Source organism: Tachypleus tridentatus, chromosome 8 (assembly GCF_004210375.1).
Source record: "Tachypleus tridentatus isolate NWPU-2018 chromosome 8, ASM421037v1, whole genome shotgun sequence".
Taxonomy (NCBI): Eukaryota; Metazoa; Arthropoda; class Merostomata; order Xiphosura; family Limulidae; genus Tachypleus; species Tachypleus tridentatus.
Genome location: NC_134832.1, coordinates 21,037,191 through 21,060,008, shown reverse-complemented (window position 1 = coordinate 21,060,008; position 22,818 = coordinate 21,037,191). Strand labels below are relative to the sequence as shown.

Here is a 22,818-nt window from a genome sequence, read left to right as displayed (position 1 = left end):
CGTATTAACGTACAGTTATTGGACATTGCTTCAAATCACCTGTGTTACTTTCCACACAAGTCAGCAAGCTGTTTGATAACCTTTTGACTTTCTCGGTTAAAAAAGGACAATATACAGGCTCCAAAGTGTTTATATGATAACTTTGTGAGAAACATAAAAAGACCATGAGTATTCTATCAGTCTTTAACGTCATGAAATTATTTAACCACGTTTCCTGTATCATTGGATCATTGTTTTATTGGAAAATAAATCCTCGCCCTATGCGTCATGTTTCTAAGGAGGTTACATGAAGAATCAGAATTCATCTGTACTTATTAACGATTTGGATGCGAAAATTTTCACGTGTATTACCAGCACTGTTGGCTAAAATGTAGCCTCAAACTTGTACTGAACTCCCATCATGCTCCACTGTAGATGTGCATTAGTCATAATAATGTCTTATCTGCCGTCGAACAAACTGTATTTGATTGTTGCCGAAGAATTTGAACTACAATTAAACTTAAAACAATACACAGGAAGAGGTTTTTCATTTATCGACTACAGATCTCGCCCAGGGAACTTAGGTTATATACAAGTTTGTGTTTAACGATAAACGTTCTTTTTAAAGAAATTAGTGGGTCAGAAAAGAATGGATTTACAGTGACGGTTATCTGAAGCAAATTTATAAATTAAAATGAAATTAGCCACACTTTTATAATTATTATCAATATATAGTTCTTCAATTTAAGATTAAGTAAATTCTAAATGCTGAAAACTGGAGTCGAAACTATCCTAATTATAAGAAAAAGGCATTTAATGAAATAAATGCATAGTTACCAAAACGTGTTTAAAAATTTGCGTTAGATATTCACTAATTTCCGGTTATAACGATTCGAATGACAAAAATTAGTTACTTTTCTTGCTTGATGTATCCTCAGTGAACAGATATATTAAACTTTCTGTCCAGCATAACTCGGAGACTGGCACAGCTTGATATTGGGCTGTTAAAACTTTATAGGTAACACAACCACACCCAACCAACACGACATAGGGAAATAAAAACAGACGGTGAAAGTGAAACCAAATGGTTTCACCTGGTATGATTACTGATAGGGAACACGTGATCTAGTCATGTTTAGGCGTATTAAGGTCAGGAGAAAGAGAGAGGCGGAATTTTGAAACACAGTATCTGAGTTCCCAAACTTTAGAGTTGTTGTTTTTACTGAAAAAATAAAGCAAAATTCTCAGTTTCTTGTACACTCAAATGCCAGATTAAAATTAAAGGATGAATTCGAATATGCTAAACCTAAAAAGTGCAATTACTGTCAAATATATTTCATTTTTTGCTATAATTATTTTCTAATTTTTTTTCCAACGATACCTTTCTCATGAAATAAAAAACAAAGATGTCAATAACATTGTTCTTGCTTTAATACCAGCGCCGTAAAAGTTCCAAGCCATATAAAGTAATTAATAAATTCAAGATCGAAAATCTGAGATTTTTAATTTCACTCAGGTATACGTATAATATTTGCTGAAGATAAAAATAAATTCCAAGTTTTTATAGATATTATTCTTAAAAAACAAACAAACAAATTATTAATCTAAACAATAACAAAATAATTTGGTACTTTTATGCAGACTTACTTCTTTATTTATTTGCTTGGAGGGGTGAATACAGGGCTTCATTTCTGGCGGGCCAGGCATGGTTAGGTGGCTATAGCGTTCAACTCGCAACCTGAGAGTCGCGGAATCGAATCCCATCACACCAAACATGCTCGCTCTTTAGCCGTGGGGACGTTATAATGTTATGGTCAAACACACTATTTGTTGGTAAAAGAACAGCCCAAGAGCTGGCGGTAGGCGGTGATGACTAACTGCCTTCCTTCTAGTCTTATACTGCTAAATTAGGGATGGCTTTGTGCGAAATTCAAATACAAACAAACAAAACGAACAAATGATCTCTAACGTCACAGAGCAGATAAACTATTGAGTAGCTTTTTGCGTAAATAAAGAAAAAACAAAACTTTAAAGTTAATTTATTTTTTATTGTTTTACTTTTAATTACAAATTAATAACCATTAAAACAACTGGATATTTTGATCATATATACCTTTTCTTTTTATTAACCACTCATTACCACAAGTTTGCCTTAGAAATGCGACCAAATGTCAGTTAAGTTCGTCTTAATAAAACTTTGTTGACCATGCGGAATTTCTGTAAGCTATCGTGCATAAGTTTTTAAATCACGTTAAAAGTTTTGCAAATAAAAATGTAAACTAGTTTTACTTAATCTGGCCTCTTTAATAGTTTACCAGAAACTTGTAAAATTACCTCAATAAGATGCTGACCTTACTTCAGCATAAGAAACTTCGAATCTCTGTCGGTGTTTGGGTAAGAAAAGTTCATACTCTGGAGGGTCAGGTTCTCTATGACCTCTTCCTCCTCCCCGAACGTATTTTCTTGACGGTTTGGTATTTATAACTGTGGAACTGAATATTATTTTGATCCTTTTCAGGGCAATGTCCGTGTATTGTAGCTCATATATAGTGATTATTTTATTCTATCAGCAGAATGTCAAGTTTGTTGGTGGCATTTTTATTGTTTAATACATAAATATATATATATATATATGTATATATTTTTATTTATTATTATTATTTTTTTTATTATATAATATATTTTTTATTTATTTTTATATTTAAAATATAAGTTAACTGGGGAGAGATATTTAGGACTAGCTTCATCATGTATGAAGTACCTGTCTAGTTCGCATAGTAATTCGTTTTTCATCCAATTCTTATTAAAGTACATTATTGTAATATGTAGGAGTCTATCTGGTATGGTTGGTATGTTCGAGTATTTGTGAATGAACTGAGATGATGTAGTTCTTAAAACTCTGCATGCAGTTGTGAGGAGTGTGTTTTGGATTGTTTGTAATTTGGTTTTAATTATTTTATTACTTACAGTTATCCATGCTGGAGCTGCATAATCTATTGCAGGTCTAATATATGTTTTATAGATTTTTAGTATGTTATCTGTAGATGCTCCACTGTTTTTCCCAGTTAGACTCCAAGCATAGTTAGTTCTTCGCCAGACTTTATTTTTAATTTCGTTCACATGTTATGTGAACGATCCAAGTTAGTTTTGAATCATAGGTCAGACCTAAAAATTTTGCCGATGGGGCAATCTGGAGTAGAGTGCCATTCATATATAATTCTGGCTGTTGTTTTTTGTGTTTTGTCAATTTCATAAAGACTACGAGTTGTGTTTTTGCTGTGTTTATTTTTATTCTGTATTTTTGACAGTATTCACTTATTCTATTTAGTTGCGGTTGTATGTTAGTGGCTGCTATCGTGGGTGTTGCGGCACTTTTCCAGACTGCCACATCATCTGCGAACTGTATAGAGAATCCATGATTCGGATCCTTTAGTAGCATATTGTTTACATACATGATGAAGAGTATAGGGCTAACCACCCCTCCCTGAGGGACACCAGCTAGTGGAGTAAAGTATTCAGAAAATGTTCCTTCAACATTTACTCTACATTTTCTGTTTTCCAAAAAGTTAGATAACCAGCGAATAATTCCTCGCGGTAGTTCCATTTCATTCATTCGGAACCTTAGACCATCGTGCCATACAGTGTCGAATGCCTTCTCGATATCAAGGAAGCAAGCGTCAGTACATTCTTTTTTATTGAAGCTATCTATTATGGTTTCGGTTAATCTGATTAGGTGGTCTGTCGTTTGTCTAAATTTCCTGAATCCATTTTGTTCTTTTGGTAATTTTGATGTTATCTCCAAGAATGTGGAGAGTCTATTACTGCTTATTCTTTCAAGAATTTTGCCTACACAGCTGGTCAGGCTGATTGGTCGGTAGCTATTAGGTTTATTTGCTGGCTTTCCTTCTTTATGGAACATTAATATATTTGCAAGCTTCCAAGAAACTGGGATGTATCCTGAGGATAGAGATAGGTTAAAAAGTGAATTTAGGTGGTCAAACAATTTCGGAGTGCCTTTTTTTAGAAGGATGGCTTGTATTTCATCTTCACCTGGTGCTTTGTATTTTGTGTTTTTTATTGCTTCGAGTAATTCTTGAAGGGATATTTCATTTGTTAGTAACGTGCTGGTATAATCTGTGTCGGAACTTGTATTTGTATCAGTTATGTTTATTGGGAAAATTGGTTCAAATTGTTGTTTATTGTTTAATATGTGATTAGTGACTTTATTGTAGAAATATGTATCCATATCTGGATCAGAGTGAGTTTTAAAAGTATTTTGAAGTTGATCGTTGAAAGCTTTTATTTCTTTATTTGTGTATGCTATAGTATTATTATGTTCGAGTGAAGGATATTTCTTTGTATCTGTATTTTCATTGGTGAGTCTTTTAAGATGTGACCAGAATTTTTTCGGGTCAGTTTTATCATTTAGTTTTGAGCAGTAGTTGTCCCATTTATCTTGTTTTTGTTGTTTTATTTGTGTTCTGATGTGATTTCTAATGTTGTTTATTTGCGTTTTGGTTTCTCTGTCTCTTGTTATCAAATACTGTCTTCTTAATTGTCTTCGTGTTTTGATTAGATTGATTATTTCTGTGGTTGGTTTCCATGTGTTGTTTGTTGTTTTATGGTGTTGTTTTGGTATTGTTAACTTGGCTGCTTTCTGAAGGCACTCCGTAATTGTTTGATAGTAGTTATCCATTTCAATATGGGTTTTAACTTCTTTTATAACTTTATTAGGTAATAGGTTGTCTAATTCCTGTTTGTGATTTTGCCAATCTGCGTTTCTGTAATTACATTTTTCTTTCCTAAATGTTATATTTTTATGGGGGGCGAGATCGAAGGCACAATATATTGGAAGGTGATCACTGTCAACATCTTTTCCCACTTGAAATTTTATTATTTTTTGGCTCAGATTATATGTACACATACACAGATCTAGTATGTCATTGGAGTTAGTGGCATACGCTGTATGTGTAGGGGTGGTATCATTTAATAAGACTATACTGGTACCATCTATGAATTCTTACAGACTTCTACCATTGTAGTTTGAGCTCCGGCATCCAAAGGTAACATTTTTACTATTTAAGTCACCAATAACTATGGAGTTTTGGTTGTGGGAAAAGATGTTGCTGAGTGATGCTATATCTAGTTGTTTATTAGGTGAGCAGTAAATTCCTGCTACAGTTACTTTTGTTTTATTTCTTTGCAGGATATCGACAGTAACATGTTCGTTGTTACTGCTCAGTTTAATTTCTATTACTGATAGCTCCATTTTGTATAGCAGCATAATTCCTCTGTTTTCATCATTTTTATTTATTCTGTCTTTCCTTATTGTTGAATAATTTGGTATTTTAAATATATTGTTATTGTATATTAGAATTTCGCTTACTATTATAATGTAGGGGTTAGTTTCTTGTATTAGGTCTTCGATCACATGTTTCTTGGAAGCTATTGCACCTTGGATGTTGATGTATACTACTGTGAACATTATGCTGTGAGCATGTAACAAGTAAGTGTTGATATTATGTAGGGCATGTGTGGTGTGATGTGTTTTTTGGAGATATTAATCAGTAATTCGAAGCAGTTGGTTGTTTGGTTCGGTTTTGTGTATTCTGTTACAAATTCTGTAAATGTGTTTTTGATTATGGTTGTAAAAAGGCTTGTTTTATTTGGTGTGTTAGTATTCGTTTCTTGGAAGGTGGTGCTGTTTTCTTGTGGCTTTTGTGTTTGTGTTAAGGTGTTCTTATCCTGAGTAATAATGTTCTGTTCTTGCTGTTTGTAGGGTTCTTTTCCTTTTAACATTTCTGCATATGTGGTTTTAGTTGTTTTATTAAATTCTGTTGATATGTCTGTTTTTGGTTGTCTGTTTGTATTTGGTTGATTCTGTTCTGATGATGGTATTCTTATCTGATAAATACGTTGTTTTATTTGTTTGTATTTATCACATCCTTTATAGTTGGCTGTGTGGGTTTGACCACAGTTACAACATTTGGGTGTTTCTTTATCGTTTTTGCACTGGGTGATATGGTATTCCCCGCCACAGCCGCAGTACCTCGGTGTTGCTAAGCAGGCTGCAGAGACATGTCCATATCTTTGGCATTTGTAACATTGTGTTACTACAATTGCCGGAGTTTTTAGCTGTTCTACTTGGTATATTTGATACGAAAGCGTTATTCCATTATTTATTAGTTTTAGAATGTTGTAACTGTCGTCTATGTCTATACGTATAAGATTAGTGGGTGCCTGTGTTTTCTTTGAGATTATTCGCTGTATATTAGTATGTGGAATGCCTTGTTCGTCTAAAGCAGGGGTTCCCAACCTTTTGACATTCGCGACCCCTTACCTAAAAGTTTGAAACCCATGTGATCTCCTGCTTAGGGCTTACTATCAGCAGCTTAATTTTTATTTTATTTTCTGTGAAGGAAAGGGAAAGAAACATCTAAAAAATATTTTAAAATTCTGTAATTAGTTATTAGCAAATTAAATCACATTGGTTCAACCTGAATTCACAAAAAAGAACATATATTTCTTAAAATAATATTAACATAGGTTTGAACAGCTATCCAACCCAGCTAGTGAGATGCCTGATGTTGCATTTCAGCAGCAAGCTTTGAAATTCGTGGCCGAGCGTTTGTTAGAGCCAGTCTCATGTCATCTCCAACATCTAATCTGTTCCTATTCTTTGTTTTTATATTGACAAGAGTGGAAAATCCTGCCTCACACAAGTAGGTAGAAGCAAATGGAACAAGGACACGTAAAGTTATCATGCTGACTTTGGAGTATGACTGATACATAGCGCACCAGAACTGAGTCACGGATTTCACCTTGAAGAGATCACGAGCTGAAGAGTCGTTCCTTAGATCCAGAAATTCATCTTGGATATCATCTGGGATGCTGGATACATCAAGTTCAGTATAAAATGGGTTCCTTACCAGGGCCTCCTGTTCCTGTGATAGCTCAGGGAAGTAACGCTCGACTTCCTTTTCTAGAGACTGAAGATGTTCGGTAATCTCATCCTTGAGGAACTGATCCAGTTGGATCTGAGACTCATCCGTCACTCCACAAAGTTTTTCAAACATAGCGATGTTTCCAAGATTGGTTTTCCGATGCCAGTTCTGCAGTTTGGAAACAAAGGCCCGAAGACTATCTTGAAAAAGGAGAACATGTGTTTCCCTTTCTTGAAGCTTCAAATTGAGCTTGTTCAGCTGATCAAAAAATGTCGACTAGGTACGCAACCCTTTTATTCCATGCTTTATCTTCGAAGTGAGCTACAAGATCTTTTCTTTCTTGAGTCTCCAGGAATAGCTTTATTTCATCTTTCATTTCAAAGACACGATTAATAACGTTTCCTTTCGACAACCAACGTACTGCTGTGTAGAAGAGAAGGACTTCGTGGGCAGCATTCGTGTCTTTGCATAGTTCTTTGAACAGGCGAGTGTTGAGTGCTTGAGTCTTCACATAATTTACAAGTTTGATTACAGATTCAAGCACTTCCTGCAGAGAGGCAGGGAGAGTCTTACTGGCGAGAGCATATCGGTGAATCATGCAGTGGATGCCCTTTGCTTGAGGTGCTAGCTTCTTCACTCTCGACTGGAATCCTGATTTCGATCCCAGCATAGCCGGTGCCCCATCCGTACAAACCCCACACACGTTTTCCCATTGAAGATTTTCGTCTTGAAAAAAAGATGAAACTTTTTCCATGACATCATCAGCTTTTGTTGTGATTTCAAGTGCACTGCAGAATAAGAATTCGTCTTTGATGTCACCTGAATTAATGTATCTCACGAAGACAAGCAACTGAGAACATGAACTTACATCTGTTGACTCGTCGAGCTGAAAGGAGAACAAAGGGGAACCCTTGATTTCAGTCAAAACCTGTTCCTTCACATCCATAGACATTTTAGAAATGCGCCTCTGTATAGTATTATTTGACAGGAATACTTGCTGCATCTTCTTTGCACTGGCTTCTCCAAGAATAAGATTTACTGCTTTCATCATGCAAGGTTTAAGAAGTGTTTCTCCAATCGTGTGAGGCTTTTTTTGTTTAGCAATTTCGAATGCAATCTCATATGAAGCTTCCACTACGGCTGCACTATGCTGCTGAAACGATCCACTTCTATCGATTCTTTGGCTTTTAAGACACCGTTCATGCCGTTTAAAGAAATCCAAACCCTTCTTTGCGTGTTTTGCATGTTTCGTCTCGAGATGACGCTTGAGTTTTGATAGTTTCATTGACTCTGCACTCAGGACAGCATGGCACAAAACACACTGTGGTTTCTCGATGCCGTCGTTGGCGAGCACAATGGTGAAGCCAATGTTGAGGTAGCATTCTGAGTATCTGCGCTGTTTAGCCATGGACACAACTTACCTCTACTGCTTACTTATCTCCTTGTTAAATAAAATAAAAATGTTGAATAATGAACGCTTTGGCAACTGTAGATCTTACACTGACTACTTGTGGGGGGTGCAGGTAGAGTAACGATGGGGTAAGTATTGGGAGGGAAGGGAGCGTGGCCAGTCGCGCGATTTGTCATCCACCAATCAGCAATGGACATGTGACTCACGTGTCGACAGCGAGCACACACACACTTAATCACAGCTAAACAGACACACAAGCATACGTACATGCGGGTGCACTCACATACTCGCTACTCACTAGTGCACACATACATACAGTTGCAGACACATACACATTCACACAGGCACATTCACTCACAGGCACGCATACATACACCCATAATATCACCTAATGACATTGAACTAACCTAGCACACGTTTTGCTTTGCACCGAAACAAAAAAAAATGTAAGAGCATGAAAATGTAATTGATGAAATAAAATTAATGCTATCCCAAGCTACTTCTAATAAGGCTACCCTACTCCCCTGCCAAGGCTTTGCAACCCCCTGGTGGGTTGCGACCCACCGGTTGGGAACCCCTGGTCTAAAGCTTGTCTAATTGATTCAAGGTTAATTGTTTGGTGAACCCCTCTTACTACAATGGCTTTAGGCTGCGGCTTACTTCCTGGCAAGTGGATTTTAATTTTACCTGGTGTGAAAGCATCAGCTGGCCACTCTTTTACTAATCTGTTTAGGTCAGCAGCGTCTTGTCCTTGAACAAGGACACCGCCTCAGGGCAGACGCTTGATATTAACAATAGTTACATGCGGTTTGCAGCGTTTAACCTCTGTTGCAAGTAGGGGTTGGTTGTACTGGCCTGAAATACAGTATACCCTCACCTATTCGCGGCCCCGCATATTCGCGGGTTAGGCTCTTAACCCTATCGCATCGTATGCCGGTATACCGGGCTAGCGTCGTAACGTCATAAAAACGAATGTTCGGTAAACCGGGCTTTTGTAGGTCATAGAGACTAAAAGCGCTTTTCGAGGGTATGTCTGTATTTACTCTCTCAAGCAGTTTTATCGATTGACGTCTTTATCGAACAATTATTACTGAATTGTACTGTACTGTATTATTATTACCTGAACTGTGCGTACTGTATTTATCTGTCTAAGTTTGCCTTTAAATTTGTTCCACTTTCTGTCAATTCTAATACATGTGTTGTACGCATAGAAAATGACTTTACGGTACAGTAATACAGTATGGGTAACTATACTATGTACGTTTCTTTTTGATTAAAATATTGTTGCAGTACAAAATTAAAATGTGTTTACATTATCATTACTACATTAGTGAAATACATGATTGCATGCAATATTACTATATTATTACTGTATTAATGAGTAAGAGTGTCTTTAGAAAGTGTCTGGGAAGCATTTAGTACCGTATATAATCTCATACATAGAAGTTTTAAAACTGCATCCAATATTCGCGGTTTTTCGCTATTCACGGGGGGTTAAGAACGTAACCCCCGCGAATAGCGAGGGAATACTGTACCTTCTTTAATAATTGAGAATTGTGGTGGTTTTGTTTTTGTGCCACATTGTTACTTATTTTTGTTCTTTCTGTAATGTTTTTTTTTCTTTTTGATGTGACTATAATAAAGCCTTCTTGATCTTCGGTGTCTGGCTCACTGTCTGTGGTATTTTTCACAATATTATTTTGAGTGTTTTCGGTAGATCTATCAACATCCATGGCGTTTGTTTTTACATCTATTTCTTTTACATTGTTAGTTATTTTATTGTTAATGTTAATTGCAGGGGAAGCTACATCTACCTCGGTATTAGTAACAACAACTGTTTCTTCTTCATTTTCGGAATTTTCCGTAGAGTTAGTTTAATAATTATTCTTTTGACTTTTCTCCTTTTTCTTACATTATTTTCGTTTGTTTTTTTTCTGCTGTACTAAGTTCTTTTTTAGCTATAGTACATAGCGCTACTAATGGTGAATTAGTTAAATTACTTTTCGATTTGCCACCAACAAGACTTGACTTACTTGTTTTCTGTATATCCTGATCGTCCTCGGTACTTTTTCCGTCTGCCATAGTTTGTCCTGGTCTGATTTTAGACTCCAGGTGAGATCTTAAACGCGGTTTCCCGCTCTGCTGGTAGTGATTTCTTTAGGCGGCCGCCGCTGTAGTAGTAGTCTTTGTAGTCAATCGCACCGGTAATGTGTTTTATATTTTTTTCAGCTGTATTAGTTGGCGAAGCCTATCTATTCAATCTTTTCTTTTTAGCGTTGAGAGAACACGTCTGTATCTTTCTCACTCTCGCCAAAAAAAGTCCAAAGTCAGCATAAGAAGTTTGACTGTGTGGGTATTTGGGTATTGATGTTGTTAAATACCCAGGAGGGTCAGGTACATTTGACCTCTTCCTCCCTCCCGAACGATTATAGCGTCTGTCTTTAGGGTTTTTTTTTTTTGGTTTTTTTTTTAAAGCTTTGGGCCAGAGTAAAAGTATAACATCATACTCAGGTCCATTTCAGGGCTCAGTCCATGCATGGACGAACAAGAAGTTTTTTTTTTTTTTTCCATTTAATTTTTTTTTTTTTTTTGTATTTTCATATATATATATATATATTTTTTTTTGTATTTTTTCTCCTTTTTCTCGATTGAGAGAATGCTACTACTACTTGTAGTAACACAACCACTCACACAGAAAAGAAAGTAATAATAATTATTATTATTCAATACTTGAATAATAATTCAAAAGAGAAGAAAAATAAAAATAATAATAATGATTAAAAGAAAATAATAATTATAAAAATAAAAGAATCAAGGACTAAGTGTCTAGTGCATAGTGGCCAGCTTGTGTTACATTTCTTAAATATATGTTAAAAGGGAGAGGTATTTAGTACCATTTACATCATGTACGTGATATCTGTCGAGATCACACATTAAGTCATTTTGTGCCAATTCTTATTGAAATATTTTAGAGAATTATGCAAGAGTCTTTCAGCTATTGTATCTATGTTTGCATACTTGTGCATGAATGTGGTTGAGGTGCTACGTGGTACTTTGTATGCTGAAGTTAGTACAGAATTTTGTATACGTTGAAGTTTCTGTACATGTGTGGGTGCTATGTTAATCCAGGCAGGTGATGCATATTCTATTGTTGGTCTAATGTACGTTTTGTAGATTTTAAGTATGTTGTCTGGTGATGTTCCTTGGATTTTACCTGAAAGACTTCTTGCATAGTTTGCTCTTTTCAGATTCGTATCAGTACATTTTAATATGTGGTAGCCACGTTAATTTTGAGTCATAGGTTAGACCTAGAAATTTAGCAGAAGTAGCAGTCAGTAAAAGTGATCCATTCATATAGAGTTTTGGTGGATCTTTTTCAGCTTATTCAGTCTGCTGAATACTATGACTTGGGTTTTTGGAATATTAATTTTGATTCTGTATTTCTGGCAGTATTCTTCGATGTTATTTAGGACTGGTTGTAGGTTCGTTGCTGCTATTGACGGAGTGGGGGCACTTTTCCAGACTGCTACATCGTCAGCGAACTGTGATGCATAACCTAAATTTAGGTCCGACAGAGGCATATTACTCACGTACATTATAAATAATATAGGGCTAACAACCCCTCCCTGCGGGACTCCTGCTTCGGGTGAAAAGGACCCTGAGTGGGCCCCATTTACATTTACTTTACACATTCTGTTATCCAGGAAGTTGGACAGCCAGCGAATAGTTTCCTGGGGTAATGCCATTTCAAGCAATCTATGTCAGCATAAGAAAGAATGTCAGTTTGGTTTGTTTTGAATTTCGCGCAAAGTTACAAGAGGGCTATCTGCGCTAGCCGTCCCTTATTTAGCAGCGTAAGACTAGAGGGAAAGCAGCTAGTCATCACCACCCATCGTCAACCCTTGAGGTAATTTTTTACCAACGAATAATGGAATTGAACGTCACACTCTAACGTTTTCACGACTGAAAGAGCAAGCATGTTTGGTGGGACGGGAATTCGAACCCGCGACCCTCAGATTACGATTCAAGCTTCTGAATAACCTGGCTATGCGGGGCCGAATATAATCTAAAGAAACACATATACACAGATAAAACACGTTAGTTTTATTTTACCTTGTTATATTTAAATAAATCTGGAACAGATGCAAATTTTTCAAAAGCTATTGTGTACATTTTGTTGAAAATGAAACAGGATATCAGTTAGAACCAAACATGCCTATAATGTATGAAAAACCAAGTATCAAAGTGGCAGGTTTTTTATTTTGAAAACTTACTTTTATTTTAGCGACCATAACATAGATTAGGTTATTTAAACAATATAATTTATATAAATTATATAAATTTGTAAATATTTGTTACTTGTTAATTTTAGCTTATTGGAAATTGTAAAAAAAAAGAAAAAGAAAATGGACGATACAGAATGTTAAAACGGACATGAGCTTTATTTAGATAAAGTCTATATGACAGACATTTTAATATAACTTTTGTTATGTGAGCTTTAAATATACATTATAAGAACAATGCAAAGATATACATGAAAACAAATGTCCGAGACCAAACAGAAAGGAGAGACAAAGCAATGTCGAAGTTCTCAAATGTTGAAGCACATGACATACTCATGACCTTTCCGAGTTCTAGTTCATGGCGATTAGACATCAGGTACTGTACTTCTGATCCAAAACTTTCAGGTGACGAAATACTGTAAGAAGATTAAAAAAACAAACACATTTACCAATTAGCAAAATAATTATCATTAATTAAAAAAAATGAATAACGGTGAAAAATGAACTGATCTGAGCTTGAATTTTGTTACTAGAAAATTGAGAAACCAAATCTGCTCGTGTTACATTGCGTTTAGAAGTCGAATATGCAATAAAAAATCTAAGAAAAAGAATAATGAATAAAATCTGAAAAATTTATAAATTGAAACTTGCTGATTGTATAAGTATTCAGTCATTTAATTCAGTGCTTGGTGGAAACACCTTTGGCAACAATTACTACTGCGAGTATCTTTAACTGTGTGCAATGGGATTGTGTAAGTTTTGCCCAATATTACTGGCAAAATTGCTCCAAGTATGACAAGTTCATTGGTGATTGTTGAAAGACTGCAATCTTCAAGTCTCGCTATAAATTTTCCATTGGATTCAAGTCAGGATTTTGACTGAGCTACTCCAATACGTTCACTTTATTATTTTGAAACCAGCTTCAGCGTGGTTTTTGCCTTGTGCTTCGGGACATTGTCCTGCTGAGAAAAAAGTTAAACTTATAATAGTAATTCAATAGTGAAATACAGACGATATGAATCAGACGTAACAGTTAAATGTGTAACACTGTTTTCTCTGATATTTATATTAATTTGCCTGTTTATCGTATTTAACAGTTAAAAACGCACATTGTGATTTAGATATGATCGATTTTATCTAAATTTTACGTTTTACTGCATTATTCGTGTGAAATTCTAAATGAGTTGGATCTCTAAACTCGTGGATTACAGTACAGTAGCAGATATTTGTAGTTTACCATGAAGATAAATATTATTTAACCTGGAATTACTCATCAACCATCATATACTACATCATATATACAGCAATGTGAAAAAGTGTTAGGACAAGTGCTATTCTTTCCATTTCTAAAACTAAAACAACTAGGAAGGAGTTCTAAATCTAAAACAACTAGGAAGGAGTTCTAAAACTAAAACAACTAGGAAGGAGTTCTAAAACTAAAACAACTGGAAAGGAGTTCTAAAACTAAAACAACTAGTAGGGAGTTCGCATATGGTACTGGTATACGCCAGAAGAAACCAGCTTAATAGTAGTCTACAAAATACCTTGATAAAAACAGTGTTTCCCAGTATATATTACGTTTTGTTGTCATGCCAAGGTTCAGAAAGCGTAGAAAATTGTCAGTAGAGAAAGGACTTTACACAAAAGCTTTAAGTAAGCTTTACGCTGGTTGGACTCACCGACAAAATGCTGCAGACTAGAAATACTCCCCAAACACGGTCAAGTACAGCGTAGATCGTGAAACCGAGGCAGATAGAAAAGAAAGAAAGAGGCAGAACATTTAAACTCAATGATACTGATGTTAAGTATCTTTGTTTATGCAGCCCTCGGGATAGAAGGAAGACTGCTACTGATCTTAAGCATGAGATAAACGACCATGTACCAAATGACAGAGTACACTCACTGTGAAAGTGAATCCTACGCACTCTGCTGACTCAGATTAGGTGAAACTAATCTTTATCAATGACCATTAACGTTCCCATTGTCTTTCCTTAGGAATCTTATTTCAGTTACAAGTTTAGTAACAATATCATCGGCGCATGTTGCAAAATTCTACCATTTGCGACCCTCTTTCTGCCTCCTCCAAGTACATTTATATCCTGCATGTTTATTAATCTTAAGCTATTCTCTATCGAAACAATGTTAATAAAATATCCATAAAACTGTATCTTTCTAAATGTTTCAATCGATGTGATTGAAAATAGTCTATCACAATCAAGCAAATATTAGAAGCACCAAGTTTGTATTTGATGTAGCGTTTTAAGTACTGCCTTCCAATTTCACCTACTCAAATATTCAAGTCAAAATAATTGAAGTATCTTATAGTAACCGTACAAACACAACATGTCAATAGCACTTTCTCTTGGATGTGGTGTGAGTCTCCCAGTTACTCTGATTCTTCTATAAAAATTCACTTCCTACCAAATATTTTAGTGTCAAGATTCAACCATTCTCTTACGAATATTGGTTAAGATTACAAGCACACTGTATTTTCTCATAACTATTTGATTGTTTTATTTAAAGTTAAACACAAATCTACATAATGGGCTGTCTGTACACTGCTCATCAAAATTTCAATATTTTACCTGTGTTCCATTGTTCTTTGAAAGTAACCTGAGATATGATTTTTTGGCTTTGTTCTAACTCTTTTTCACAGCGCTTTATATAAGTATATAGCTTTTATCCGAAAGCTAAGTAAGCTATCACATAACACCTGTTTGTGCAATATCGTACAGTTGTCATGAAAGGTAACTGTATATATAATACACTGGAGCAAACAAACGGCCCGGTATGGCCAAGTGGTTAAGGTACTCGACTCGTAATCTAAGTGTCACGGGTTCGAATCCTCGTCACACAAAACACGCTTGCCCTTTCAGCCGTGGGAGCGCTTTAATTTTACGGTCAATCCCACTATTCGTTGGTAAAAGAGTAGTCCAAGAGTTGGCAGTGGGTGGGGATGACTAGCTGCTTCCCTCTAGTCTTACATTACTAAATTAGGGACGGCTAGCGCAGATAGCCCTCGAGTAGCTTTGCACGAAATTAAAAAAAAACAAATTAACAAACAAAGAAGTATCAAGTAAAATAAAAACAAACTTCTTTATCACAGCCATTATCAATTATTTGAAAAACTTTAAAGGCAAAATAGTTTTGTTTCAACTGGAAGAAAAGGCAAAAGCAGGTTTACTCTATGGCCCAAAGCGAAATTTGGAAATGATAAAAATAATGTCATTTGACTGAGTCAGTCCACGATCCTACAAGCCGGTAATATAGTTTGAATACGTTGATAGTAAGCCACCTGCTTATAGTTTATTGATTATCGTAATTCTTCAATCTGCTTGATTATGTTCCTCATTTAGCCGGCTATCTTCCAACTATGTACATGGTTCAGTGTGAATGATAACATGAATAGATATAATGAATAAGCGTTGCTAGTCAGGAGAGAAAAAGAAAAACAACTTTTGCTTGTAGAAGAATATTAACATATGTTTTATAAGTTTTTAAAAGTGCCACGTGTGACCTAGTAACTTGTATGGGAATATATGATGAAAAATGTCCGAGGTTCGAGCCTTTGTCTTGTACTTAACATTGTCCACATTCTCAGCTGTGGGCATCTTATACAAAGTGGCCATGTATGCTGCTTGTGTTGATGAATAATTAAATGTCTTTCGTGTGATTATCGGTTAAAATAGCGGAGGCTATGTGTGATAATCAGGTAAAATGGCAGCTATATCCAAACTTTGGGTGTCTAATTTGGCTGTTTAGCTTGTGTGTACGATAAATCCCGTATATATAAACATATTATTTAATAACTTTTGACATGTTAACTATAATAAATACGTTAAATGAAGCACGAATATACATAAACTTCTACTTAGATAAACGATAAAGCTTAGTGGACACAAACTTTACGATATTATGAAAGTGCTTGAAGATAGTAATATATATATATAAGTATATATTCTGTGCCATCTCCATGTCATGCTTTGCAAATAATCTGTTTTGTTTTGAATTTTGCACACAGCTTTACGAGGACTATCTGCGCTAACTCTCCCTAATTTAGCAGTGAAAGAATAGAAGAAAGACAGCTGGTCATCTCCATCCACTGCCAATACTTGGAATACTCTTTTGTCAATGAATAGGTGACATTGACCGTAATTTTATAACGCTCCCGCGGCTGAAAGACGAGTATTTGTGGTTGGATAGGATTCGCACCCACGACCTCCAGGTTACGCGCTAGTCAAACACCGTAACCACCTTGTCATTCTAGGTTAACTATTAATATGACTACTTAGTTTACTTTTGACTTAATATGTTCTTATCTTCGGAAGTTGCAAATTTTTCTTATGAATTCATTATTTAACATGGAAGTCCTTAGCTTCAGACACTTAAACATATATATAAACATAAAAAATAAATACATTACAATTTTGTATGGTATCGCAACACTAAAAACTGATAAGTGACAAGTTAGTATGTGAACATTACTTGACGCAAAAGCATTTGTTGAGTTTATAAACACTGGTAAGTTTCTCAGTTTCTAAACTTAGATTTTTCTTAAAATATAAGATATTTATATAAAATAAAATAAATATAACTTATTTTTGTTCGTGAACACAATTTTAATTTTTACGTTACGCGTCAGATAACGCTGGTTTTACTTATAATACTAACGTAATAAAGTCCGACCGGTCTTTGTCTCCATTTTGTCAGTTGCCACGCCTACCAGACTCGCACCCAGATTCATACTATGCTCATCAGCCCTTCCATTCCAAAATTATCAATAGTCACATCGTCAAGTGCGAGGTTGAAGGAGGGCTATTTGATACTTGGAAAAATATTTAGAAAATAATAATAGTAAATAATGAAATAAACTTCGTAAAACATAATTTTATAATTTTTTAAGATGGTTATGGATAGCTTTATGTTATTAACCGGGCCTTTACCAACTTTACTTAATCGTAAAAAAAATAAAAATATTATTATTATAATTTAAAAGAATCTAGCTATCTAACTTTATGTCATAAATTAAATATCTCTGATACTATCAATTAGGGCCTGGCATGGCCAAGCGCGTAAGTCGTGCGACTCGTAATCCGAGGGTCGCGGGTTCGCGCCCGCGTCGCGCTACACATGCTCGCCCTCCCAGCCGTGGGGGCGTTATAATGTTACGGTCAATCCCACTATTTGTTGGTAAAAGAATAGTCCAAGAGTTGGCGGTGGGTGGTGATGACTAGCTGCCTTCCCTCTAGTCTTACACTGCTAAATTAGGGACGGCTAGCACAGATAGCCCTCGAGTAGCCTTATTCAAAAACAAACAAACAAACAATTAAATCAAATGTTAAGAGGCCATTAAAATCAGCACTATAAAACAATAACTAACTTAATATAAAATAAGTATTAAAGAGATTGTGGTAGTTGCTGTTATCAGCCCCAGGTGTTATCTTAAAGTGATATATATACTCAGCGAAGGTAACGAAGTGCGGTTTTTGGTTTGATATTCTCACAAAGTTACAGCTGAATCATTGAGAGCTTTAATACGGAACAGTGAACCTCAGTCGGCTTAATGAGTATTGGAACTGCGTGAAAGACATTTTGTCACTTATGAAAGAGCGAAAAAAATCAAAGTATAAAATACATTTACATATTATAAAATTGTATAAAAATAGTCAATAACAAAATACTCAACTGATTAAATAATGCAGTCTAACCTTTGAAAATAGAAACTTAAAACAATACATATATATACCGTATTTTCCGGTTAATAAGCCGAATAAGCCGAGGCCAATTTTCAGCTCTGAAAATGAGGGTTTTTTGCTTATTACCGCCTCATAAGCCGAAGCCATTTTTAAGAAGTGACAAGTTTCTTCAAAATGATTTCTTAGTCTCGTTTCAGCGTCAGCATGCATGTTGTGTGTGACCATTGGCGTTCTGTAGTAAAGCAGAACGTGTCGTATTGAGACAGAGATGGAATCAATATGTCATTCGTTATTGGCTCCACTCACTGTAATTAGGTAACCAATGAAATTCCAGAAACAACGTTTCACTGTAGTCTTAACGTGCTTTGCTGATGGGACAAAATTATCGCCTATGGTAATTTAAAAAAAAAAAACATTTCCTAAGAAGAAGAAATTTCCGAAAGGAGTGATCGGCCAATAAGCCGACCCCCCAAAAATCAGGTCCAAAATATAGGGCCAGAAATTCGGCTTATTAGGCGGAAAATACGGTAAATACCTGTACTGCTTGCTAAATAGATTGTTAGAGCCGATTTAAGTGCATAGCGTTCTCTGATAGAAAGTTATATAAATTTGTAAAGGCGTACGCGTGATTAAGTTTATTTTTGCTCGACAGATGGCAGCAAAGCCTTGCGGATATACTCCATGTAAAATTCTTCTGAGGTAAATATTGTTCATCATGAAAGTTTACTGGAATATAAATTCATAGATAAATTACTGAAATTTCAAATATAAATATTTCTAATATTTGCTATTAAAATGTTAGTTAATTTTATTGGACTAACACTGATATTTAGCAATCAAGTAGAACCAACTGGAGAAGCCATACAAAAACAAACTCTATAACTTAATTGTATTTACAAAAGCATTCCCAAAACACATTTATATTTTCCTTAATTTTTCTTCTTTAAATTGTGGTTTAAATAAAATCAATTTCATTTAAATGCAGGATAGTCCATAACATGAGAGCTATATAGCTGATACTCAAACATAAAACTTTAAAAGTTTTGATTGATAAAACATAACAAAACTGGACCTTTATCTTATGGATTTGCAATATTTTTTTGCATTAATATATTCCTTTTATAAAGAAATGATTAGACATAAAACAACTAAAATACTTTTAACACAAGTTAATAATACTTAATGCGATCTAAGTCCTGCTGAATAAATCTAGAAATAAGTTGCATATTAATATGCAGCAGTAATTTGATCCATAAGAAAAATATACTTCTTTAAAATAAATAATAGGGTAAAATAAAACTTCTTCCTTCAGTGTATGTTTCACAGATGACGTTTATGTATTTAGTGCTTAAGAATTTGTCTCATCACTTCAAGGTTTCACGGTGAGTGACAACATGATATCGAAACAATATGGAATATGCATGCCACGTTACAACAACAGTAGATATAAAGTTGCGGTGTAACAGCTTATATCAGAACTACATTTTAACACTGTTTGGCGTTTCGTAGGTTCTCTGGTGCTATTGAAAGTAGACCGTTTTTGGGAATGAAATGTAATAACATTTTCCGGTGCAAAATATTTCTACACTTATACCATAAAGATGTGTTTGGATCAGGGACATTTCATGTGCTTAATAGTCTTATAAAACAAAATAATATGGGTCAATTTTGGAAATCCAAGACCATCTAGACGGAAGTTATACTCTGGCTGTAGCAGCTGTTGTAAGTGGTGAGATTACACGAATACCAACTCAGTGGTAAAAATTATTCACATGCTGGAAACAAGAGTATGCAATATAATTAAGAAGCATCTCCATCTGGATAAAAGACAAAAATCATGTGTAGCCAAATGCATCCACTGCACATCCATTCAACCATCGCATACCCCAGGTAACTGGATAGGGTAACCAGCATCAATGGTACGTAAAAATATACTGTTTAAGTGGCCGTATACAGTTCTTTGAGATTTCTGTGCGATCGGACGCTTTAAACGAGTGCTGTAAGCAGTCGTCGTTGTACACAAGAAGAAAAATAAGGAGAGAACAGTGGTGGATTTAGAGGGAGTGGTGTGGCTAGAAAGGCTAGCCACCTCCTTAAATCCGCCACTGGAGAGGTGAGGTGCAATTTGGACATCACTTCCTTACGACTGAGACTTTTGCTATGGAAACTACAATGCAAGGTTATTGTCAAGATGCATTATCATCAGGTAGAACATGACCGGGCTGTGCAACATGGATTGTAACGACGTGGCTAGTGTTCAGAATTGTTCGGATATAATGCACGTAATCTCTACAAAAGTAAAGTTATCATGTAAGAAGAAATAACGTACTGAGTGCAACACCTCATACTTTGTTTTATAAGGAAGAACTAAGTATAACACCTCATACTTTGTTTTATAAGGAAGAACTGAGTATAACACCTCATACTTTGTTTTATAAGGAAGAACTGAGTATAACACCTCATACTTTGTTTTATAAGGAAGAACTGAGTACAACACCTCATATTTTGTTTTATAAGGAAGAACTGAGTATAACACCTCATACTTTGTTTTATAAGTGATAACGAAATAATTTAATCACTGTAAAACACCTATATTATAATTCAAAATAATTTGTAAAATAAACATTAAAACTGGAAGAAATAACATTCATTAAAAGTGAAAGAAACAGCCTTCTCGCACAGTTTGTTGGGATTATTAATTATTTACCTGAGTATTCATGTATACCTTTCCCTAAAATGTATACTTTTATAATAATAGAAAGAGTAGATAGGAACATTCTCCCCTCTAAAATCATAAATAAGAATATTACAGGTTAAACAGTGAGAGTCTAGCTGAATCCTAAATACACACATAGCTCTATATAGGAGTTAATATTACCACATGAATTGAATATGACGCAAAATGGGTATGCTAACTAAATCTGTGGACAATGAACAAAATGTAACATACTGTGAGTAATACAATAACGTAACAAGGGGTATTACCTAGGATCCAGTAAGTGTGTAAACACAATAACAGAGTGGAAGAAGTACACGTTGAAGCTTGCCCTCTCTGCTCAAAAACATGGACCGAATTCAAATGAAAATGACGATAATGATAAAACATTTTAAAAGTCAGTAGCATTTAAAAGAGGGTTAATGTATAGGTTTGTACCTCAGAACGGCTGTTATGGGTATTAACACTGTTATTAATAAGGATAGAACAATGTTTCAACTTTCCTAAGCATAGGTTTAAATGATATACTTTTCAAAATGTGACAGATGGTAATAAGACATAACCCAATGTTTGATAGATTGAAATAAAAGTAATATACTATTATATATTATCTAAGTCCCACCAGTGGCACAGCAGTTTGCTTGCAGACTTACACCGCTAGAATTCGGGTTTTGATACCCGTAGTGGGGAGAACACAGATAATCCATTGTGTAGCTTTGTGCTTACCTTCAAATCATATTATCTAAACCACTATTTAACAAAAGCATATTTTTACGTGTGTCTTCTTTTAACCAAACCTGGGACATATCGATAGACCTCTAGAGAGTGACTTGAAGGGTTAATACTTGTATACCTCAAGTCACACTGGGAGATCCTATGTCTTCCTAGTGCGTTGAATAGGTTCGTCAGCTCATTATTTATAGAAGAGAAAGAAACTTGTAAATATAAAACACATACACAAAATACCTGATATTATTACACACCTTTGACGTTACTGTGCTTATATAATTGATTGTTGCACACACTAATATTTTAAACGAATTATTTTTACTGTTTTGTTTGCAAATATATATATATATTATAGTGTTACTTTGAATTAAAAAAAAATCAACATGTAGTTTGGAAACATAGAAACGTCTTACTGCTTACTTTGAAGTATGCATTTAAAAAATTAACTTACATGTGAATCAGTGTAAGGTCCGTCTCTGTAAGTAAGGAACCTTAGAGCCGTTTGTTGTAGTAAATTGCTTTCTTTTTGGATAGCCGTGAAAGAAACTAGAAGTGATACAACCTGGTAACATAAATACATAGGTCAACATTACAATACAGTGATATTTTATTGTAATTATCTCCAACAGAAAATGTAGCTTAGCTAGTACTAAAAAACATTAACAACTAAATTAATCTGTCTTTTAACGCTAACAAAAGAAAATGGCGGTAAACTTTGTCAGTAATAAATCTTAAATAAACAGTGGCTCGTGAGAAGTTTTCCCGGAATGGGGTCATGATCTCTCAGCGCTGAGTCAATTTCGTTTGAGTTCTCGAGATGTCTGAGAGGTGTAAACTGTTATGAACTATGATGAAATGCGTCAATAAAAAATCAAGAATTGTGGGGTCGTGACGTCCAAAGCGCGGACGCGAGGGTCGTTTGGTAAATCCGGCTGATAAACACTGGACTAGAGAAGAGACAGCTGGCCAACAGACACACTACTTTGCTCTGACCGAGTAATGTGATTTAACCGTTACTTTTATACGACCTCAAACTAAGGACGCAAAACAAACAAAATAA

General features: G+C 35.1%; 1 protein-coding gene across 1 annotated transcript in view; it reads right to left on the bottom strand.

Moving 5' to 3' along the window:
* The window catches only part of LOC143223882 (uncharacterized), a 34,351-nt gene extending 18,123 nt beyond the window's left edge, over positions 1-16,228 (bottom strand). The window contains exons 1-3 of the mRNA XM_076452357.1: positions 16,197-16,228; positions 12,869-13,033; positions 894-912 (exon numbers count right to left, since the gene is read on the bottom strand). Of these exons, the coding sequence (XP_076308472.1) occupies positions 894-912; positions 12,869-13,033; positions 16,197-16,228 (216 nt within the window). The remainder of the gene's footprint in view (positions 1-893; positions 913-12,868; positions 13,034-16,196) is intronic.
* Between the last annotated feature and the right edge of the window lie 6,590 nt (positions 16,229-22,818).